The sequence below is a fragment of the Leptodactylus fuscus genome, chromosome 6, assembly GCF_031893055.1.
Source record: "Leptodactylus fuscus isolate aLepFus1 chromosome 6, aLepFus1.hap2, whole genome shotgun sequence".
NCBI classification, from domain to species: Eukaryota; Metazoa; Chordata; class Amphibia; order Anura; family Leptodactylidae; genus Leptodactylus; species Leptodactylus fuscus.
Genome location: NC_134270.1, coordinates 124,747,134 through 124,765,801, shown reverse-complemented (window position 1 = coordinate 124,765,801; position 18,668 = coordinate 124,747,134). Strand labels below are relative to the sequence as shown.

The following is an 18,668-nucleotide window of genomic DNA, read 5'->3' as shown; positions in this document are numbered from 1 at the left end:
AGAAAGGAGACAACCAGAATGTTTGCCATGTAAGTTGCCGCAGTTGTCAATAAGTATTGCCTTGTGAAAACCATAGTTTACACAAACTGCAATGATTCCTTTATCTTAACTATTTTGGGGGTTAAGAAATGAAGCTTTGTTGCCTATACCAAAGGGGTTGTACGAGAAACATGACTGTTTTCTTCCAGAAATAGCACCACTATTGTCTACAGGTTGTGTTTGGTATTGCAGTTCAGCCCTGTTCACTTCAATGAAGCTGAGCTGCAATACCAGGCACAATCTACGGACAGGTGTGGCACTGTTTCTGCAGCCATGTACCTCATATCCCTGAAAAGGGTGCCAAAAAATAATGGATTCTGATTTCTGACATTATGTGAACGTTTGGGTTGAGGCTCCACTTTGCGGAAACAGCTTTTTTTGTTGTAGTATTTTGAGCCAAAGGTAAGAATGGCTACGAAAGGTATGGGAAGTATATAGGAAGCTCTTATACTTCTAACTACTGCTTAGTCCACTCCTGGTTTTGGCTCAAAAAACTGCAGCAAAATCTGTAACAAAAAAGCTGTGTTTCTGCATTGTGAGGTCTGAGCCTTAAGTCGGGTTCACACTGGGTTTTTTTGGTCCCAATTTTGATGCGGAATCCATGTCAAAATCGGGGGGAAAAAATGCCTCCCATTGACTTCAATGGGTTCCTTTTTCCGCAAGCGTGAATAAACAGTGGATGTGGTTTTCGTGGCTGATTCAATCCGGTCCAAAAAACCCTGTATGAACCCGGCTTTAGGCTGAAGCCCCACAGTGAGGAAATGCAGCTTTTTGTTGCGTTTTTTTGAGCCAAAGCCAGTAGTGGACTGAGCAAAAGGTAGAAGTGTAAGAACTGTTTATAGCGTTCCTATTCCTTTTGTAGCCATTCTTGGCTTTGGCTCAAAAAAAACAAAAAACCCCCCAAAAATCTGCAATAAAAAAAGCTGCGTTTCTGCAACGTGGGGCCTCACCCTTAGACAGTTCTGATTCCTAAGGTGCATAGCGTGTGTGTGCGTATATAAATATATACACATATATCCTCTATACACTAATTCATAGAAACATGGTTCTTTGTAGATTTCTTATAACTACAGACTAAAGTTAGTTATAAACCGATTCATAGTTTCTAGACCAGGGGTAGGGAACCTTCGGCTCTCCAGCTGCTGTGAAACTACAACTCCCATCATGCTCCATTCACTTCCATGGGAGTTCCAAGAACAGCAGAGCAAGTATGCATGCTGGGAGTTGTAGTTTTGCAACAGCTGGAGAGCCGTACGTTCCCTACCCCTGTTCTAGACCTTTAGACCACAACAACGAATGAAAATAAGAAAATGTAAAAAAAAAAAAAACTAAAAAAAAAAAAAAAAATTATTTAGAAAAGGAAGTAAACATTTTCAATTTACACAAATTTTCTCTGAAACCAAAACATGAAGTGATGCTAAAAGTAAACTTACCCTTTAAATGAACCATTTGTATGTGGTATTTGTTGCTGGATGGTCCTTATGGAGCAGCCAGTCAGAATCCACTTTTCCAAGCAGTGATGTGATTGGTTGCAGCGTGTGACTACTCATTGTACATGAGGTCTGGGGGTCTGATTTGGCAGCCATGTGTTCTGTACTATTGATTAGATAGCAGGAAAGTGCTGTCTCCTCTACTTATCTGACACTTCCTTGAAGTTCATTGAACGTAAGTTGAAACTGCTGGAGCTCTCAGGCCTGCTAGACCCGACCTGTCCTGCAGGAATTAATGTTTGCTAAGTTGTGTAAACATCCTATTACTCTTGTCCAAGGAATCTGGTTACATTGTGCGGTGATATAGCATCGATTAGTGTTTATACCTGCCATTCACAGACAACACATCATGTATGTTACTTTTACGCCAGGGTCAATACTGTCAGCATTAATCATTTAGATAGCCTGGTCATGTTTACTAGGCACGCTCCATTCTGGATACACTGTTCATCCTAAACCTCCTGTTTCATGGATAGAATATTAGAACCACAATGTACCAACACTTTACTGTTCTGTGCCGTTTCAGGGTTTGACCTATAATGCTTCTGGAGGTTATGGTCAGCGCACTGATCAACGTTGCAAAGCCATATTATGTCTAAGTTGCCGTAATGAGCTTGTGGCTGTGCCTAATGCTTGCCACACATGCCAGCATTGTACTGCGTGTGTGACCTGAAAGCACCTGAATAATCCAACCAAAGGTAGTAGTAAGGTTAAATTTGTGTGACCTGAATAATCCAACCAAAGGTAGTAGTAAGGGTAACCGCTCACAGCAGGTTTATTTGCTGAATTATCCTGCTTAAGTCCACATGCTTGGCACCAACACATCTCCATCCAGGTGAACAAAACAGGTTTTTTAGTTATTACTTACTGTAACAAATCTGCCATGTATGGATATGCCCTTAGGGGTCGCTCACACCACCATTGGAATTCCCTTATGATAGAATCCATTAAAAAAGAAGATGGACGCCTATCATAATGGACATTGCCTGGTGTTAATGTGTCCGTTTATTTTTTTGAGCTGGTCCATTTAATGCATTGGTTAGAAAAACAGACACATTAGCATCATAACACGTGTTAGTGTCTATTATTGTCCGTTATTATACCGTTTGTTGTATTTTTTTTATTTTTTTTTTGGGGGGGGGTTTGTTCTGCTTTCTGAGCACATGTAGAAAAAAACGGACAGAAATAATGGACGGTATAACAGGACCATCCGTTACCAATATATGTCTGTATGCCATAGACGTTATGTACACTTCACATCTGTCATCTTGAACGGAGCCAAATGTCCTGCATCAGCATTATCATTACCAAAATAACGGACTTGTCATGGGAAAACCTAGATCAAATCTCATTGAAATCAATGTGATTTTTAACAGATCTCTTAGTATCTTTTGTTGTTAACATTTTCTTATGGATGCCGGCAACAGACACTAACAGCTGTAGTGTGAACGACGAGCGTCGGTATGGGTGCCCTCACCCTGGTGGTGGTCAATTCATTCTTATGGTCCCATTGTAGGACCAGAAGAACAGATTGAACAATAGAATGGATCCATTTAATGACAGGATCCTGATTTCACATGGACCATCCACCTGAAGGGCTCTGACACAGATGTGAAGGTAGTCTTAACTGATAGATAGTTGCCATACAATAGATCTGCTTTGTATCATGTCAGACGTCAGCACAGCATTTGAGCGGATATTCCTGTTCTTGGAGCATCCTAAAGTGTTATCTTTCTGTGGACAATCAGAAGATTAGTGGGGCAGCCATGACAGATAAGACATGTGGAGTATAGGGGCTTTCTTTGATTTTTAACCAGGAGATCGCCAGATTACAGTCATTTATTCCTATGTCTCTACACTGCCTATATGGTGACATACAGAGTCCTTGATGCACCGTTATTAGAAGCCATACGCACTCCTTGTGCTTCCATATGGTGTGTGTGTGTGCGGTATAGTGTCGTCAGTATATTCCCCCCTGGAAGCAATGTTACCACCAGGAAGAATACCTCCTTCATGCAGTGTTCAGTGGAGCAAACTCCATATGCTTCACAGGCATACAATATGTGCTATAGACTGCTATGGCTGCCATGTTATCACTCTGTACAGCCAAAGCTCTTTACAACAGTTTGTATATAGGATTATTACTAGTCACCCCTACAGGACATATTTCATATTAAAGCAAATAGCACATAAGTGCCAGGTAGTATTCTTGTTTTTATTTGCAGACAGGTTTTTTTTGTTTGTTTTTTTCCGAGAGACAGCACCACTGTTTTTCACTGTTCATGTCTGGTATTGCAGCTCTAAGTAGAGCTGTAATCTTTCATTTATCACTATGATATACTTTACATATATAAACAATACATAGAATTAATTGAAGGAAATGCAGTAAATAAGCTGTGTGAATAAAAGATAAAAAAAGGGGGGGGGGACACCTAAGGCTACACATTGCAGAAAAGATGCTTGTTTGGGTTTTTTTTTAGCCAAAGCTAAGAGTGGATTTAAGGGGTGCGTCAGTGGTTAGCAGCCTTGCAGTGCTGGAGTCCTGGGTTCAAATCCTGCTAAGGACATCTGCAAGGAGTTTGCATGTTCTGTGTTTGCGTGGGTTTCAACAGGTATTCCGATTTCCTCCCACACTCCAAAGACAGACTGATAGGGAATGTAGATTGTGAGCCCTATATGGGGCAGTGACTGTCAATGTCTGTAAAGCGCTGCGGAATATGATGGCGCTATACAAGTAAGCATAATAAATAACAATAAAGAGAACCTCTCAGGTCTATTTGAGACTCTACACCACCCACAAGTCGAAAAGTGTCGACCCCAGATCACCGTTTTAAAGCCATCTGTGCAAACCTTTATACTTAGCTAAAGATGACTCCCATGAGGCTCATCGGACTCTTCTGCTGCTCCCAGTTCTTCAGTGAATCCAAGCATGTGCGGGAGGTATGGCGCATGCACACTGAGGCCGAGGTGTACTCCTTTAGCTTCGGTGAAGAACTGTGCTGATGCGGGGAGTACAATGTGAGTATAAAGCTTTTTTTTGTTGGATGCATGTATGGCTTCTAGAGATGAGCGAGTACTGTTCAGATCAGCCGATCCGAACAGCACGCTCCATAGAAATGAATGGATGCATCTGGTACTTCCACTTTGACGGCGGCCGGCCGCTTAACCCCCCACGTGCCGGCTACGTCCATTCATTTCTATGCGAGCGTGCTGTTCGGATCGGCTGATCCGAACAGTACTCGCTCATCTCTAATGGCTTCACAATAGGGCGCTATGGGACACTAAATACCCAGCTTATAAGGATTTATGTCCCAAATCATCTTGGCTGGTCTCCCATTCCTTTTGAAGTCATTGTTGTTTTTTGCTGAACAATATGCAGCAAAACCTGCAAAAAAAAATAAAAATGCAGCTTTTCTGTAACGTGTGATCTCGACCTAAAAGCACCAAAAGATTCTCAGCAATACTGGTGTATTTTGTGTGATATAAATTTAACATTTTTTAAAAAAAAAAAAGTCTTGCAAAAACTATATGTAGGTGCAGAAAGGTGTCAGTGAACGCTTGGATGGGGCCACATATAGGTCAGTTGTGCAGATACTGGCCCTGCTCTCTGTAAATAGGAGGAGTAGTCCTTGCGTCATGTATATTACTATATTCTAGCTATATACTGGCTTGTGTTTGTTGCACAAGTCACGTTCTCCTAATAAAACGACAGTATATGTGCCGTGCTGGAGGGTGGCGGCCGTCGCTGCTTTTTTTTTTCCGCAGGACTTTGAGAGATTAGGTAGTGACTCAGGATCAACTGACAATTGGGCTGGGGTTATGTGAGGACGTTAATATGATCTGCTGGGGGAGGGAGATGACGGGCACATTTCTGTATTGTGTTTTGTATAAATATCCTGCTGCATTGTGTGAGGGGTTTCTAGTACCCGCCTTGGATAATAACTCTGCTTGGCACTCTTGTAGTGTACAGATTCAGCAGGGTTGAGTGTGTTTGATGCAGTTGAGCTGAGGTGGTTCTTGACACGTAATATATAATTCTGGATGACTTTGTGTGAGTCCCTGCTTGTACTGGCAGAATTTTCCAATTTCAATGATCTTAGACTACTAATAGACGTATAATAGTACCCAAATACTCTGTACCCGGGGGTCTGATGCCCATGTGCCATGGACTGATGTGAACATGAGGCCCTAGGGCTATCTGTTTCCCTGCACCTGCTTCTGTGGATTCAGTATAATGACAGTCTAATATTATTAGGCTTGTCAGATGCTATTAGCTCCAGTTCACAATTAGCGTGGACAGTAATTAAGACCCATCCTCTGACTCATCAGAGTTACCCCCAAGTTATAGACCACATCAGGAAAATTGTTCCTTTGTTTCCGTCTCTTTAATTGAGTGAGGCCCAGAGAGGAAGATCTGCACATTTGTTATCCCTGTTGTCAAAAGTGGCGTCCTTTAATTGTGTGAACGTAGCCACCGAGGGGAACGCGCTGTAATCTGTTTTCATTCTATACATTTTCCCTCTATAACTCCCCATGGATACATTTTTGTAAAGCTGTTGCTGAAAAACAGTTATTTGGCCCCTCTGGCGCCGCTTATCTCTGAGGGAGATGGTGTAGGTAATGCATCCAATCTGTCTGATCCCAGTTTTCCCAAACTGCAGATATTAAGGGCCCCAATTCACAAAGATGTCAGATTCAGAGGGGTTGCAATCTGTTAACTAGTCTGCGTCAAAGGGGGTGTACAGGGTGGGGCATTGGGGCAAATATACTAATGTGTTTGTTATATCTCAGGTTAGTCCATATTCCCTGACTCGCTTAACAAGGGGTCATGGCCTAAAATGTGTCTTAGTGTGCAAGCATTTTGGTGCAATCTAGACCAACTAATAGGTGCTGTAGGAAGGTAATCTATGTGCCAGTTTTATCGCCCAAACCAATTCGCTATGATACATCTAAGGCATTTTCATCCGGTTTTAGACTTTATACTATCGATTAGCAAATGTAAAAAATTTTATTTTTTTTTACCAAAAACAGAGCGACACATGTCCACAGGTTGCACTTGGTACTGCACCTCTATGGGCCTCCATAGTGGTCTTACAGTTGTGCAGCTTTTACACTGACTTCTATAGATTTAGGCAATGATTCACATTAGACATAAAGAGTGACTGTAAGCTGCTACAAAATTAAATACTTTTATAGGCAAATCTCCTATATCCAGTTCTTGTTCTCAACCATTTGTCAGTCTCTCTAAGAAAGCTGGGTTACAATGACTATTTAGCTCCTACAGAAATCACCCAGCTTTCCCATACTTCTGAACAATATCACTTATAAGTCTAGGAAAGCTGAGTGACAGTCCCTGGAGAAGATGTAATTGTAGCCACGTTGTTTCTTTTCTTACTCTTATTCCTTTATTAGTAAATCTTCAGATTTGATGTCGCTGTGTATGGCTGAAGCCCTGGTATTTGCAGGGAATGAAGCCCTAACACACTGGGTGCAGGACAAATGTCGAGCAGCATTGTCGCTGTCTTGCCCACTACTGTCATTATGGTTTCCTTTACTAGTCTGCTGAATTGGGCTGTGTTCACATGCTGTGATTTCACCAAGATGAAAGTGCACAGTGTTTTACAGTTGAAGCTTTTATCATGGATCACCGTTGTATCTGGTCAATTACACGCAGCAAGACACAATAGGAGTTTATAGGATTTTGCTAAATCCTAATATGAACCAGCAGTGATGTAGCAGATCTGAGTTTATGGACAATCTTTTGGGACCACAGATTCTGAAATCAAGGCACATGACAAACCCAGCCATGCGATATCTGTATGAACAGATGGGAACTAAATACATTTATATAGGAAAAAATGTATTACCTGTCATACGGCAGTATTGGTTTAGAGCTATGATGGTGGTTGGATGGCGCTTTTTTATTTATGGATCAGACACATACTGGAGGATCGCCATGTGTAAACCTGTCTCTGTGTCATTTCTGTGTCGCCTCCTTGGGCCATTGTTTGGAGCAGTTGTCACAACAGTGTGTTTGATAAGGAGACTGGTATTAGTGGCGAGCCTCTTCTCTTTGAAACCCCGCTCATTTTTCCGCTTAGTAACATAACAATACTCACTTTGTTCCCCCCTCCTTCCATCTGCTTTCTATTCGGACCCCATTATAGTTGGGGATTTGCCCAACTGACAAACATCTGACCTTATTCGCCCTTCTGTTCAGAGAAGAAGAGTTTATCATCTATGTCCGGTCCCTCCTACAAGGCTTCATCCAAGATGTGTGCTGTTATCAGTCCTATTAAGCCATTACTGGGGTTGTCACCAGGCTTCTCTAGTGTCCTGAATGGCAGATGATTACTATATGAGGGGTACAGGAGCTTGACATGTATTTACTAAACAAATAGACATATTTGCCATTAAGGAGTCAACAACCGATATGATCAATAATACAACTTCTATGTAAACCGGAGGGAGCATGTGTATGACAGTCATGTGCCAAAGGTGTTACCCACAAGCCAATAGGACTGAATGCCAAATCCATTGCGCTGTATGACTGAAAACTAAATACATTACACAACCAACTTTTCTAGCATCCTAAACAGAAAATCTTATACAGGGTATTGCTGAATGCGTAGACAAATGTGCCATGTGGGAAGCTGAGTTGGTAGAGTAACAACCAAACTTGCCATTACAAGATTATTGCATCTAAGTAATCACCCAGCTTTCCCAGTATCTTAAATGATCATATTAGCAGTATCATATCAGCAGAGTACATATATGTAACCAGTATGACCTCACTTTACCCAAAATATTGCCATCCTTACCACTATGGTGGTTGTTAGATGAAGGTTACTGTACATCAGTATTGGCTGCTTGTGAGCCACAGAGCGGCCTCCGACTGATACCAGTTTCCCTTGTTATAAATAACTTTTTTTTTCGTCTCTGAATAGAAATAGCCTTTATGAATACGTACAAATCTGTGTACAATAGCTTTCCGTCTAGTTTACACTCAGGATTGGGAAAAACCAGAACGTTAGACAGAAATCAGCATTCAGCCCCAATGATGGATCAGTCAGGCATAATATCTGTCAGGAGACTTGGGTGTACATATCAAGCATAGTACACTAGCCGCCTGCAGGCACCACTAGGGGGAGCTCACTGTATGCGGATTACTGTACTTGCTGTATGCTGATTTAAATAGTGAAGACAATAATAAGAGTACTTTGTGCTCCCTCTAGTGGTGATTACTGGCAGTATGAATTTTATATTTCATCTATGTAGAGCATTTGAAGCTCTGTGTCTGGGAAAAAAAAAGAGCTTTAGCCGCTATAAAGATATATTAAAAATTAATCTACTTTGATTTTTGGTCCTAAATCGACGACGATGTTAATAGGTAGTATTAATAATAGATTCACTTTGAAGTGGCCTCATGGTGAAGCATCACTCACTTTTTTTCATTGCTGGGTATCATAAGGTTTGCTGTGTTACAGTATCAGAAATATAGATTTTGTGAAGTTTGTGCTCTCATAGTCCATGTTTTCCTTTAGATATGTTTTCATTGGTTTGCACTGCTGACCTGGATGTCCTGCACCTTCATTGGTTCTCTGCTGCTGCATTGCCTCTTTTGGATAGAAAAGTACACACAAGTTGGCTTCCTACAAAAATGGCCTTAAAGGGAGTCTATCACCTTCCCTTAAGTATACTGGGATGCCACCACAGTGTTATACAGCGCGGTACACTGATAAACATGCCTGTGTAATGTCTCTTACTTTTGTAGATTTGGAGAAACTTCACTTTGAATCAATATGACAGTGAGGAAGTTGGTGCACTGAGGGCGGGCCTTCTATTCTCCATGTATCACCTATGTCCCTCTCATGTCTGTGCTGACCTGTGCGGGGGAGCTGGTTCTCTTATTACTATAATGTGATCCATCCAATCCTAAATCAGCTTCCACTGCACAGGGCAGCACAGACAGAAGAGGAGTAATAAGAGTGGTGCATGTGCAGCTGAAGGCCCACCCCCAGTGCACCAGCTCCTTTATTTGCATATTGTATAGTGAGGTTTCTCTAAATCTACAGAGGTTAAGGACATTACACTGGTATGTGGTCCATTACAGCTCTTTCTAGGAGCATTTGTTCCCGATAATTGCCTACTACTTTGCAGCAGATCATCATTACTTGTATAGGGATAAATGAATCATTCTTTCCCATATAGACTTTGTGAGCAGCACACTAGAAGATCTGCTGCCGACCATCTTTTATGTTACCTAAAGTATGCGATCACCTGACAAGCAAGTGATAGTAGGGTCAAGTAAATGGTCTTTAAATGAAATTTTCTAGGTAGATTGTTAGCTCTTATGACACAGGGTCTATTCCTAAGTTTGCTGTAGGCAGTTAGATAATATATCAATACTGTATTTATATATATATTGTATAATATAATAATTTATATTTTTTCTTTGTTTTTTTCTCATTAGCAATTGAAACCCAGAGCACCAGTTCGGAGGAAATTGTCCCCAGTCCCCCGTCCCCACCACCTCTCCCCAGAATCTACAAACCCTGTTTTGTGTGTCAAGACAAGAGTTCTGGTTATCACTATGGAGTCAGTGCCTGTGAAGGCTGTAAAGTAAGTGTCCATTATGTAAATGATTCACAGTACTGTATTACCTATATGGTGCCTATAGAAGAACAACTCTACTATAAATGCCCATTCACTCGTTTAACACCCATTAAAGGGGGGATAAAATTGAAGGCTCTGTGATCTTTATCAGTCATTTCTAGCATATTCAGACAATGTTTAACATGAATCCCCTGCAGAAATCTGAGGCTAACACTTGGCTTTGTGCTGCAGACTTGCATATTGATATGCTGCGGATTTGCCCAGGAGTTAGCCCCATTTTTTGATACCGTTTTACATGTGATAAACCACCATGACTTCTGTGTACAATCTACTTGAGTAAATGGAGGAGTACCATATAAAATATAGCTCAGTTTCCCATGTAAATCAGTAGGAGACAGATTTTGGTGAGGAATACACATGGAAATCCATGTAACATGAATGCTTGTAAACACACCCTAAGGATGGCTAAAGATCTGCTTTAGTTATGTAATGTAATTCCTAGATCATGACTTTCCTAAATGCCCAGCTCCACTCACAAAGCCTGGCAATGGTTTGGTGCCGCACAGCATTACTGATACCTATTGATTCTTATGTTAGAGGCTTCTCTCCATCCTGCTGTGGGCTCATTCAGAGCAGATAAGAGGTTCTTCCTCATATAAGGAGTCTGCGGCTCTCACTGCTGTGATGTTCACTCAGCATGGGACGTGGAATCACAAGATCGCAACACAACAGCGCACAGATTCATTATAACTCTGTGTGTTATCGGTAATGTGATTTGACTTGGTTAGCTTGTTCAGATTGTTTAGGTTGAGTAGCTGCAGATTCATTGCTTGCAGGTGGAGACTGATACAGTATCTCTCTGTCATTATGTAATCTGTCCAATACCTAGCTACCGCCTGTAAATGTAGCCCAGAGTTGGTACTTATTAGGAAACAATCAGCAACTTTGACAACAACCACAACAACTTGGCTCAGCTCATATAACACTGTGGGGTGTTCAGCTCTGAAGCTTGCAGAATGGTGAATGCAGCTCTAGGGCATAATACTATAGTACATATTATACTGGATCAGTGCATAATATGTCATGTATAAACTGTACATCATTTATAAAGATACTGTGGAATAATTCTTTATGTAAGCTGTGAAAAAGACCAACGTCAATCACTTTTATGTCCTATTGATCGTCATAAATGTCACTAACAGTAAAATGGTTAAGTGGTTTTTAACACTAAAATGTCTTCAAGCTTCGTAAAGTGTTTTTTTGAGACTTAACAATTGATGACCTAATATCATAGCGGTGGCCGTGCCTCTCCCATACGCTGACTGACAGGGGACCCACCAATCTAAGGAGACTAATGGTCTAAGAGTAGGTCCTGAATTTTAAAGTCCCAGAAACCCCTTTAGTCCTATCTAATTCTCTCCAACCACTGCTCATCATACCCTTAAAGGGATACGGCATTTGAGCTATTGGATGATGTAATGTTGTTTGACTGCAGCTTGTGATGTCATTATTGCTCATGAGCAACTACCAGAGAAGGCAGTTAATAACAATGAAGGATCTCATTCATATATACCTGCTAGTTCAGTTTGTTTTAAGAAATACTTTGCTTTATTCATGAAACCCTGGAGCATCTTTTCTTAGAACTCTCCAATGTGATGTTCCTCTGTTATTCCTCCTGAAAATGTATAAATACACTCATTGTCAAAAAAAAAATGCACTAAGGAGGGATTATTGGAACCAAATTAAACTTTATATGTGTTAATGTAATGATGATATATGGAAGTGACTAGAGTATTAGAGCGAAATGATAGGTCTGTTGGGGAAAACTGACACTGAGGAGGCTCTAGCACTATGATGGGCTGCCTCTAGCCTGGATACAAGATAAGATACATGGAGGTATAAAGGTTCCATATGGATCCTGCGGCACATTTGCTCACAGATGTTGCAGTTGGGCATGTAGATCCCGACAGTCACAGTGACTGCTGCATGCAATGGCTTCCCAGACCATCACACCAGCAGTTGGAGCAATGCATTGCTCCATAGCTCGGCAGGACTGAAGCGCTCATCACAAGGCCTCCATACTCCAACCCAACCATCTTTGGATTCCAAACAGAACCTGGATTTATTTAAGACAATACAGTTCCAATTCAAATCTTTCATTTGAGCAAAATGTCTCCAATGTCAATACCTAGATATCAATAATCTCTCACTAAGAGGTACACTACCCAAAATAATGGTAGGGAAGCACCTTCTATACCCTCTTGTAATCTTTTACATATCTGCCTGAGACATAACCACATGTGTTTTGCAGCAATCTGACATTTCTATGTGGGTATTCCTTTGTGAATGAGTGTAACACCTGGGTATTACAATTTCCCTTGTTGGTGAGGCACTGTATATCACAACACCCTCTGACATTGACCTACCAGCACTGTTCGCTCCAGACTATGTAGGACATGCACTATTGAAGTTGGTTTCCTCATATATTTCTAGAAGAAATAGCAGATGGATGGCACGACACAGAAGTTTTATTTTTATAGGAAATACTATTTACTAGGACAAAGGTGCCAAGAGAGGTAACAGGTTCTCTATAATACCTGTAGGTAATAGTTTCTTAATGCAAAGGAATCCATAGCATTCTCAAAAGGATTCACCAATCCCAGCTTTCACCAACAAATAATACACTGTAATATCGCCAGCAAGTACACATTTACTTTCGTGTTTTTAACAAACTCGGAGTCGGCACTATTACACTTGTATATGCCCTTTGGACATTAGCCCTATTCTATATACGCATGAGTTTAGTTTTTTCTTAGAAAAGCTGCTTTTTTTGTGCTTTGTAGCCAGAAATACGTCATTGCTGTGAATAGAAATTTTCTAAGATAGAGCAAAACAATAAAAGTCTCTGATCATCAATATGGATGTGTTCGAAAAAGATCACATGTAGGTGATAATATTAATTCATTTTTTGGTATATTTTCTAGGGATTTTTCCGACGCAGCATACAGAAAAACATGGTGTACACATGTCACAGAGACAAGAACTGCATCATAAACAAAGTAACGCGGAACCGCTGCCAGTACTGCCGGCTACAGAAATGCTTCGAGGTTGGCATGTCCAAAGAATGTAAGTGACGTGTACATGTGCCCTATTCCAGTTGGTCAGATTGTATGTGTCCATATTTGTTCAGACCACCATTCAATACTTTGGGTGTCGCTTTGTGATTCACCTTCAGAATTTATAGCGAGTGACCTGCAAGGTGATTCAGCCATTGTATTCTATTAGGTGAATTGGATGGACTTATATACTTTTCATATCCAAGACCTAAGACGTTCCTCTCCTATATATAGGAGACCCCAAAGACAGTAAAGACAAACAGTGGGTGTGACTGGGTGGTTAGTGTACCACTCCTTGTCTGCCTCTCAAAAGTATGTCATTGCCCATACAGCAAATTCAGTGTCATCTGCAATTGGTTAAACAATCTAAATTGTCCATGTTCATGAATTTGCCTCCCAGACGGTCCCCTCTGACCTAAAAACTTCTGGACATTTAGGATTGTGCTACAATGGCATTAATGTTGTAATAGATCCCTCATCCTATCTCACCCCTTTACCTGAGCACTACAGTGGGATATTGCTACCCCTCTATATTCTATGCTTCAAGTGCAGCCAATGGAGGATCCATGTCTACCATATGTGCTAATATTACCTTCATATTTCAAACAAGTTTTCCTTCTGTGGAGGTTTTCTGGTGGACCAGTCTGTATATCCCTCTGCATCAGTGCAGGTTGTTTGCAGTCCTACAAATCATTGTATAGAACAGTAGGCCTCAACCTGTGGTACACGTACCCCAGGAGATACGCCATGCAGCCTCTGGGGGTACGTGCTGTGGCTCCTGGGGGGTAGTACCATCCATTACACCCACCATCTTCAAATACTGAAGTACATTAGCTGCCAAGTAGAAGCAAAACATCAGAAACCGGGGTAAAGGGGGCAGATCTCTTCTACAGTAGTAGTAGTAGTAGTGGGTAGTTTGTGCTGAACAAACAGGCAGCTTGTTGGAAGCGAAAAGTATGATAGCCAAAGATGCCTCATAAGCAGAAGGATTTGCTATGAGCACCAGATTTTCTTCCCCATTTGAGATGAGGAGCAGGATCTGTGCCTGCTCGGGGTGCTCAGTTGGAACTTTTTTCCACAAGGGTATTCTTGGCTTGAAAAGGCTGTTAAACACTGGTATAGAATATGATAAAGTAAAGTGTCCTGATCCAAAGGTCATGAAAGTCATTTATTTTCAGATTGTAACTTCAACTGTGAATCGTATACTATACGAACCATACACTGCATGCTACATGTAAACTACATACACTTCTTTGTGCGTGGAAAGTCTGCAAGGATTAAGAGATTACCCCACACTGTTTTAGACCCATCAGGATAAATTTAAGTTTAGCTGTGTGAGATAAGGATGCTAATCTGTAGCGTGATGCGCTGTAATAAACTCTGCTCCATCTGTAATCTTTAGCAAAAAGACTGACATGGAAAACATGGTGGGCTGCCAAGCATTGAAGCCTCATTCTTTGTCATGTTACTTACACCACAAACCACAACTTGTTGCAGATAAAGGCTCCGCAGTACGGGTCTTTTTTGTCATAGATGCTGTTATCTCTAATGTGTCAGTTTTATCTGCAATGCCATATACATTTTACTATTATACCGCTATCCATATCAGCTATTCAGCATGGACACACATGAGTCATTATGTGGTGCTTGATCATGTAAGAAGATATCATAGCCTGCAGTAATACAGACGCATGGGTCTCTGGTCGGTTGTGGTACCAGAATCCAGCACTGGTTTTTCAGTCTTGATGGTCACTATACACTATATTGTGCATAGTCCTCATAAAGATTAGTTGTGATTGGTCACACTGCAGCATTCAGTATGGCCTATGACCCTGGAGGCCACTGACTGGCCGGTCACACGTGGTACAACCTGTCATTGCTGGCCGTTGTACTCGCAGTACAGTGGGGTCCTCCAGAGCATCTGCAGGGAAATGGGAAGGTGAGTATTGCATTTATTTCTTGCTTTGGAGCACTTACTGCTATTTTTTTCCACAAACAGTTTGACACTTTTAAGGGGCTTTTCAGCTTTTTTAAATGAATGCCCTATAAATAGGATAGGACATTAATTTTAGATCGGAGAGGGTGCGACTGCCAGGACACCCACACATCAGCTGTTTTCCAGTGCCAGCGTGAGCTGCAGTGCTCAGTCACCCTACTTTAGACTTGAATGGGACTTCAGTACTCCTTATGGCGAGCAAGCAATGCAGCATGTGCTAGCAAAGGGAAACTATTGATCTTTGGGGCTTTTGTCAATCTAATATTGATGCCAGATCTTATGGCTAGGACATCAATTTAAAAGTGCTGGATAATCCCTTTAAGGGCAAAGAGGAGGTAACAGCAGTAGTCACACTATCTGTATATTCCACCAAGCCCTGCACCTTCACCCTATACAACCAAATATATAAGCAGTGGCTCAGGATGTATCAGTATAAATTTCCTACTCACAAACAAACTTTGGTTTTCATTTATCCAGCTGTGACTATTTATATCAGTTAAGACCTAGATCTTATTTTCCCATCCTGTAATCCTGTATTCAGAGGGAGAGCAGATGACATTTAAAGCATGTACATGTCACTATTTCAGGTCTATGATCTTTGATTCTAATCGGTACATCTCCCTCTCCTCCTCCTCCAGCTGTACGCAACGACCGCAACAAGAAAAAGAAGGAACCCCCAAAACCTGAAGTAACAGAGAGCTATGTGCTGAGCCCAGAGACTGAAAACCTGATCGAGAAAGTGCGGAAAGCTCACCAGGAAACCTTCCCTTCACTGTGCCAGCTAGGCAAATACACTACAGTGAGTGGCACCCTCCTATTGTATTATCTATGATAGGCCCAGAATATTATGGGAAAAGGCGTAACATGAAGCTGCCGGGACCTAATGCAAAATCTATAAGAGGGCCTCACACATACCATGTGTGCCATGTATACTGGTGCCATGCTGTCTTCTCATGTGGAAGAATCTCCCATTATCATTGCAGTCTATTACAGCATAGGAATGAATGAAAATATCATACAGAAGAACAATTTTCTCATGGCTAATTTTGTTCATGAGAGTGGGAAAGCCCCCTACTCACCCCCGTCATTTTCTATCAAGAAAAGTGAGAATACTGGAAAATCACACCACATACTTATATATAAGAAATCTGTAGGCGTTCACTCTCACTGAGGTTTTTCTACCAACTAAAGGTATGGCCAGAGAATTTCAGAAAATGTATTGAAATAGTCTTGGGAAAACCCCTGAAATTTGCTTTCCATTGTTTTCATTAGAAGTTAGTGACCACTTATAACCAAATAAATTGTATTGTATACCATATGGACATACTCTTAAGAGTGTCAAAAATAGGCAATTTAATACATATACATCATTAACATATAAATGTTTATCTGGCTATTTGTCATTATAGGAATGATCATACATATTACTTATACCCAGCTTTGAAGAAAGAGATGGGTGACACTATTGAGGGGACAAAGTTTGTAGCTTATTCCTTCCATTCTCTTCTTTTCTCTGCATTAAATCCTTCCTTTGATTTTTCAGAATTTCAGCTCTGAACAGCGAGTCTCCCTGGACATTGATCTGTGGGATAAATTCAGCGAGCTGTCCACCAAATGTATAATAAAGACGGTGGAATTTGCCAAACAGTTACCGGGATTTACCACTCTCACCATAGCTGATCAAATAACTCTCCTTAAAGCCGCCTGCCTGGATATCCTGGTAAGTTACGGTTTTATGCCACGTTATAAAGTTATATTCACATGGACGCCTCTGGTCTATCATTACCACACCATGCAAATATACCGTTATCATACAGTGTCTGCTTGCAAAAGCTACTGCATGAATCCTAGTGAAGCTGTTTGTGTCCGTCAGCTTTATGATTTCTTGTAAAAGCACATAGTTTTTAGTTGGGTGTGCTTGTTCTAGATAAGAATAGAATTGGTCAAAGCAACCATTCATAGTACACCTTTAGTTTTTGCAGAATTCTGGCCACTCCTGGCACAGCAGTTTTATTAGATGAGGTCTATAACTATTACATCTCTATGTGCAGTTAGCACACTTTTAGGGAGGTTGTAACTTGAGGCTGCTATGTGCTCAGTTGTTGCAGTGTCTGCATGTACTATACTGTCATTCTTAGTAACCATCTTCAATAAGCTTTTAGCCTAGTCAAGCGAAACTAATGTAAATGAACGAGCGATCTGTTTCCTGTGAGCTCTAGCACATATTCTGCTGTCACTCTCTTATTACGTAAGCCCTATTGTTTCTTGTGGCTCAGGTCTATTATCGGACACATGGAGGGATACACTTGTATAAACTGCTTACAGTTTTATGCATGAGTATTTCCTTATTCAGTGTGAGCAGTTGTATGGACACTCTCGCCCGCTGCCATATTGTGTCTCCATACATTCCTTCATTTTCCTGCTCTCTAATTCTTCCACATTCTGTTTTGGTTTATTGCAGATCTTACGAATTTGTATACGCTACACACCTGACCAGGACACCATGACTTTCTCAGATGGCTTGACCCTCAACCGGACACAGATGCACAATGCTGGCTTTGGTCCTCTTACAGATCTAGTCTTCGCCTTCGCCAACCAGCTACTACCGCTAGAAATGGATGATGCAGAGACTGGTCTCCTGAGCGCCATTTGCCTCATCTCTGGAGGTATGAGATGGGTAGCTTAACATTTCCCCAATTTCTCTTCCCTTAACTCTATAAAGCTCTGGTTAGTCAAATACCTAAAGATACAAAATGTAATGTATTGTCTGCTGTTGCCCCTTCCCTATTGTCAGTACAATGCTTATCGACTACAGCCATTGTGTTGTCAAGTAGAATATCTCTACAGATTACAAATTCTGGTGGAAAATTGCTTTTTATGCGGTGTTCACACATAGGAATATGATGCTGAATTTGAACCCGCCTGAAATATTCCTTCCATTCATTTGAGTGAGAAGCAGTGGCTGATTTTTTCAGCTAATATAAAAACATAAGCGTCCTACTCATTGTTCAGGCGGATTCCGACTGAGAACTCCTGTTGAAATGAGTGCGAGGTGGAAAATACACCTTTTTTGTCTGGGTGGAACTTGTCAAACCCACTCACGGAATTTTGCCCTTCCCAATAAAGGCAAAATACAATGGTACTATTCTCCAAATCCAAGTTCAGCTTCAAAATCCGCTCCAAATTCCTAATTCTAATCTTCGTCAGTCTTTGACAAGCAAAAGAAATCTGCTTCACATTTCTGAGGCAGAAATTTTCTGGTTGACAAATTCAGCATCAAATTGTTACGGGTGAACACCCCTAAAAACTTGAGATAAAATTTCATAAAAGTTAGAACAGTCTGACATCAGTATATTCTTGATAAAACTGAATTGTTTCTAGGTGTAACCTAGACTGGTCATATATAGTTAT

The 18,668-nt window shown here is 41.1% G+C and overlaps 1 protein-coding gene across 2 annotated transcripts in view; it reads left to right on the top strand.

Moving 5' to 3' along the window:
- The window catches only part of RARA (retinoic acid receptor alpha), a 94,372-nt gene that overhangs the window by 72,221 nt on the left and 3,483 nt on the right, over window positions 1-18,668 (top strand). For both annotated transcript variants that reach the window (XM_075278318.1, XM_075278319.1), the window contains 5 exons: window positions 10,003-10,151; window positions 13,130-13,271; window positions 15,896-16,056; window positions 16,801-16,977; window positions 17,719-17,923. In XM_075278318.1, the coding sequence (XP_075134419.1) occupies window positions 10,003-10,151; window positions 13,130-13,271; window positions 15,896-16,056; window positions 16,801-16,977; window positions 17,719-17,923 (834 nt within the window). The remainder of the gene's footprint in view (window positions 1-10,002; window positions 10,152-13,129; window positions 13,272-15,895; window positions 16,057-16,800; window positions 16,978-17,718; window positions 17,924-18,668) is intronic.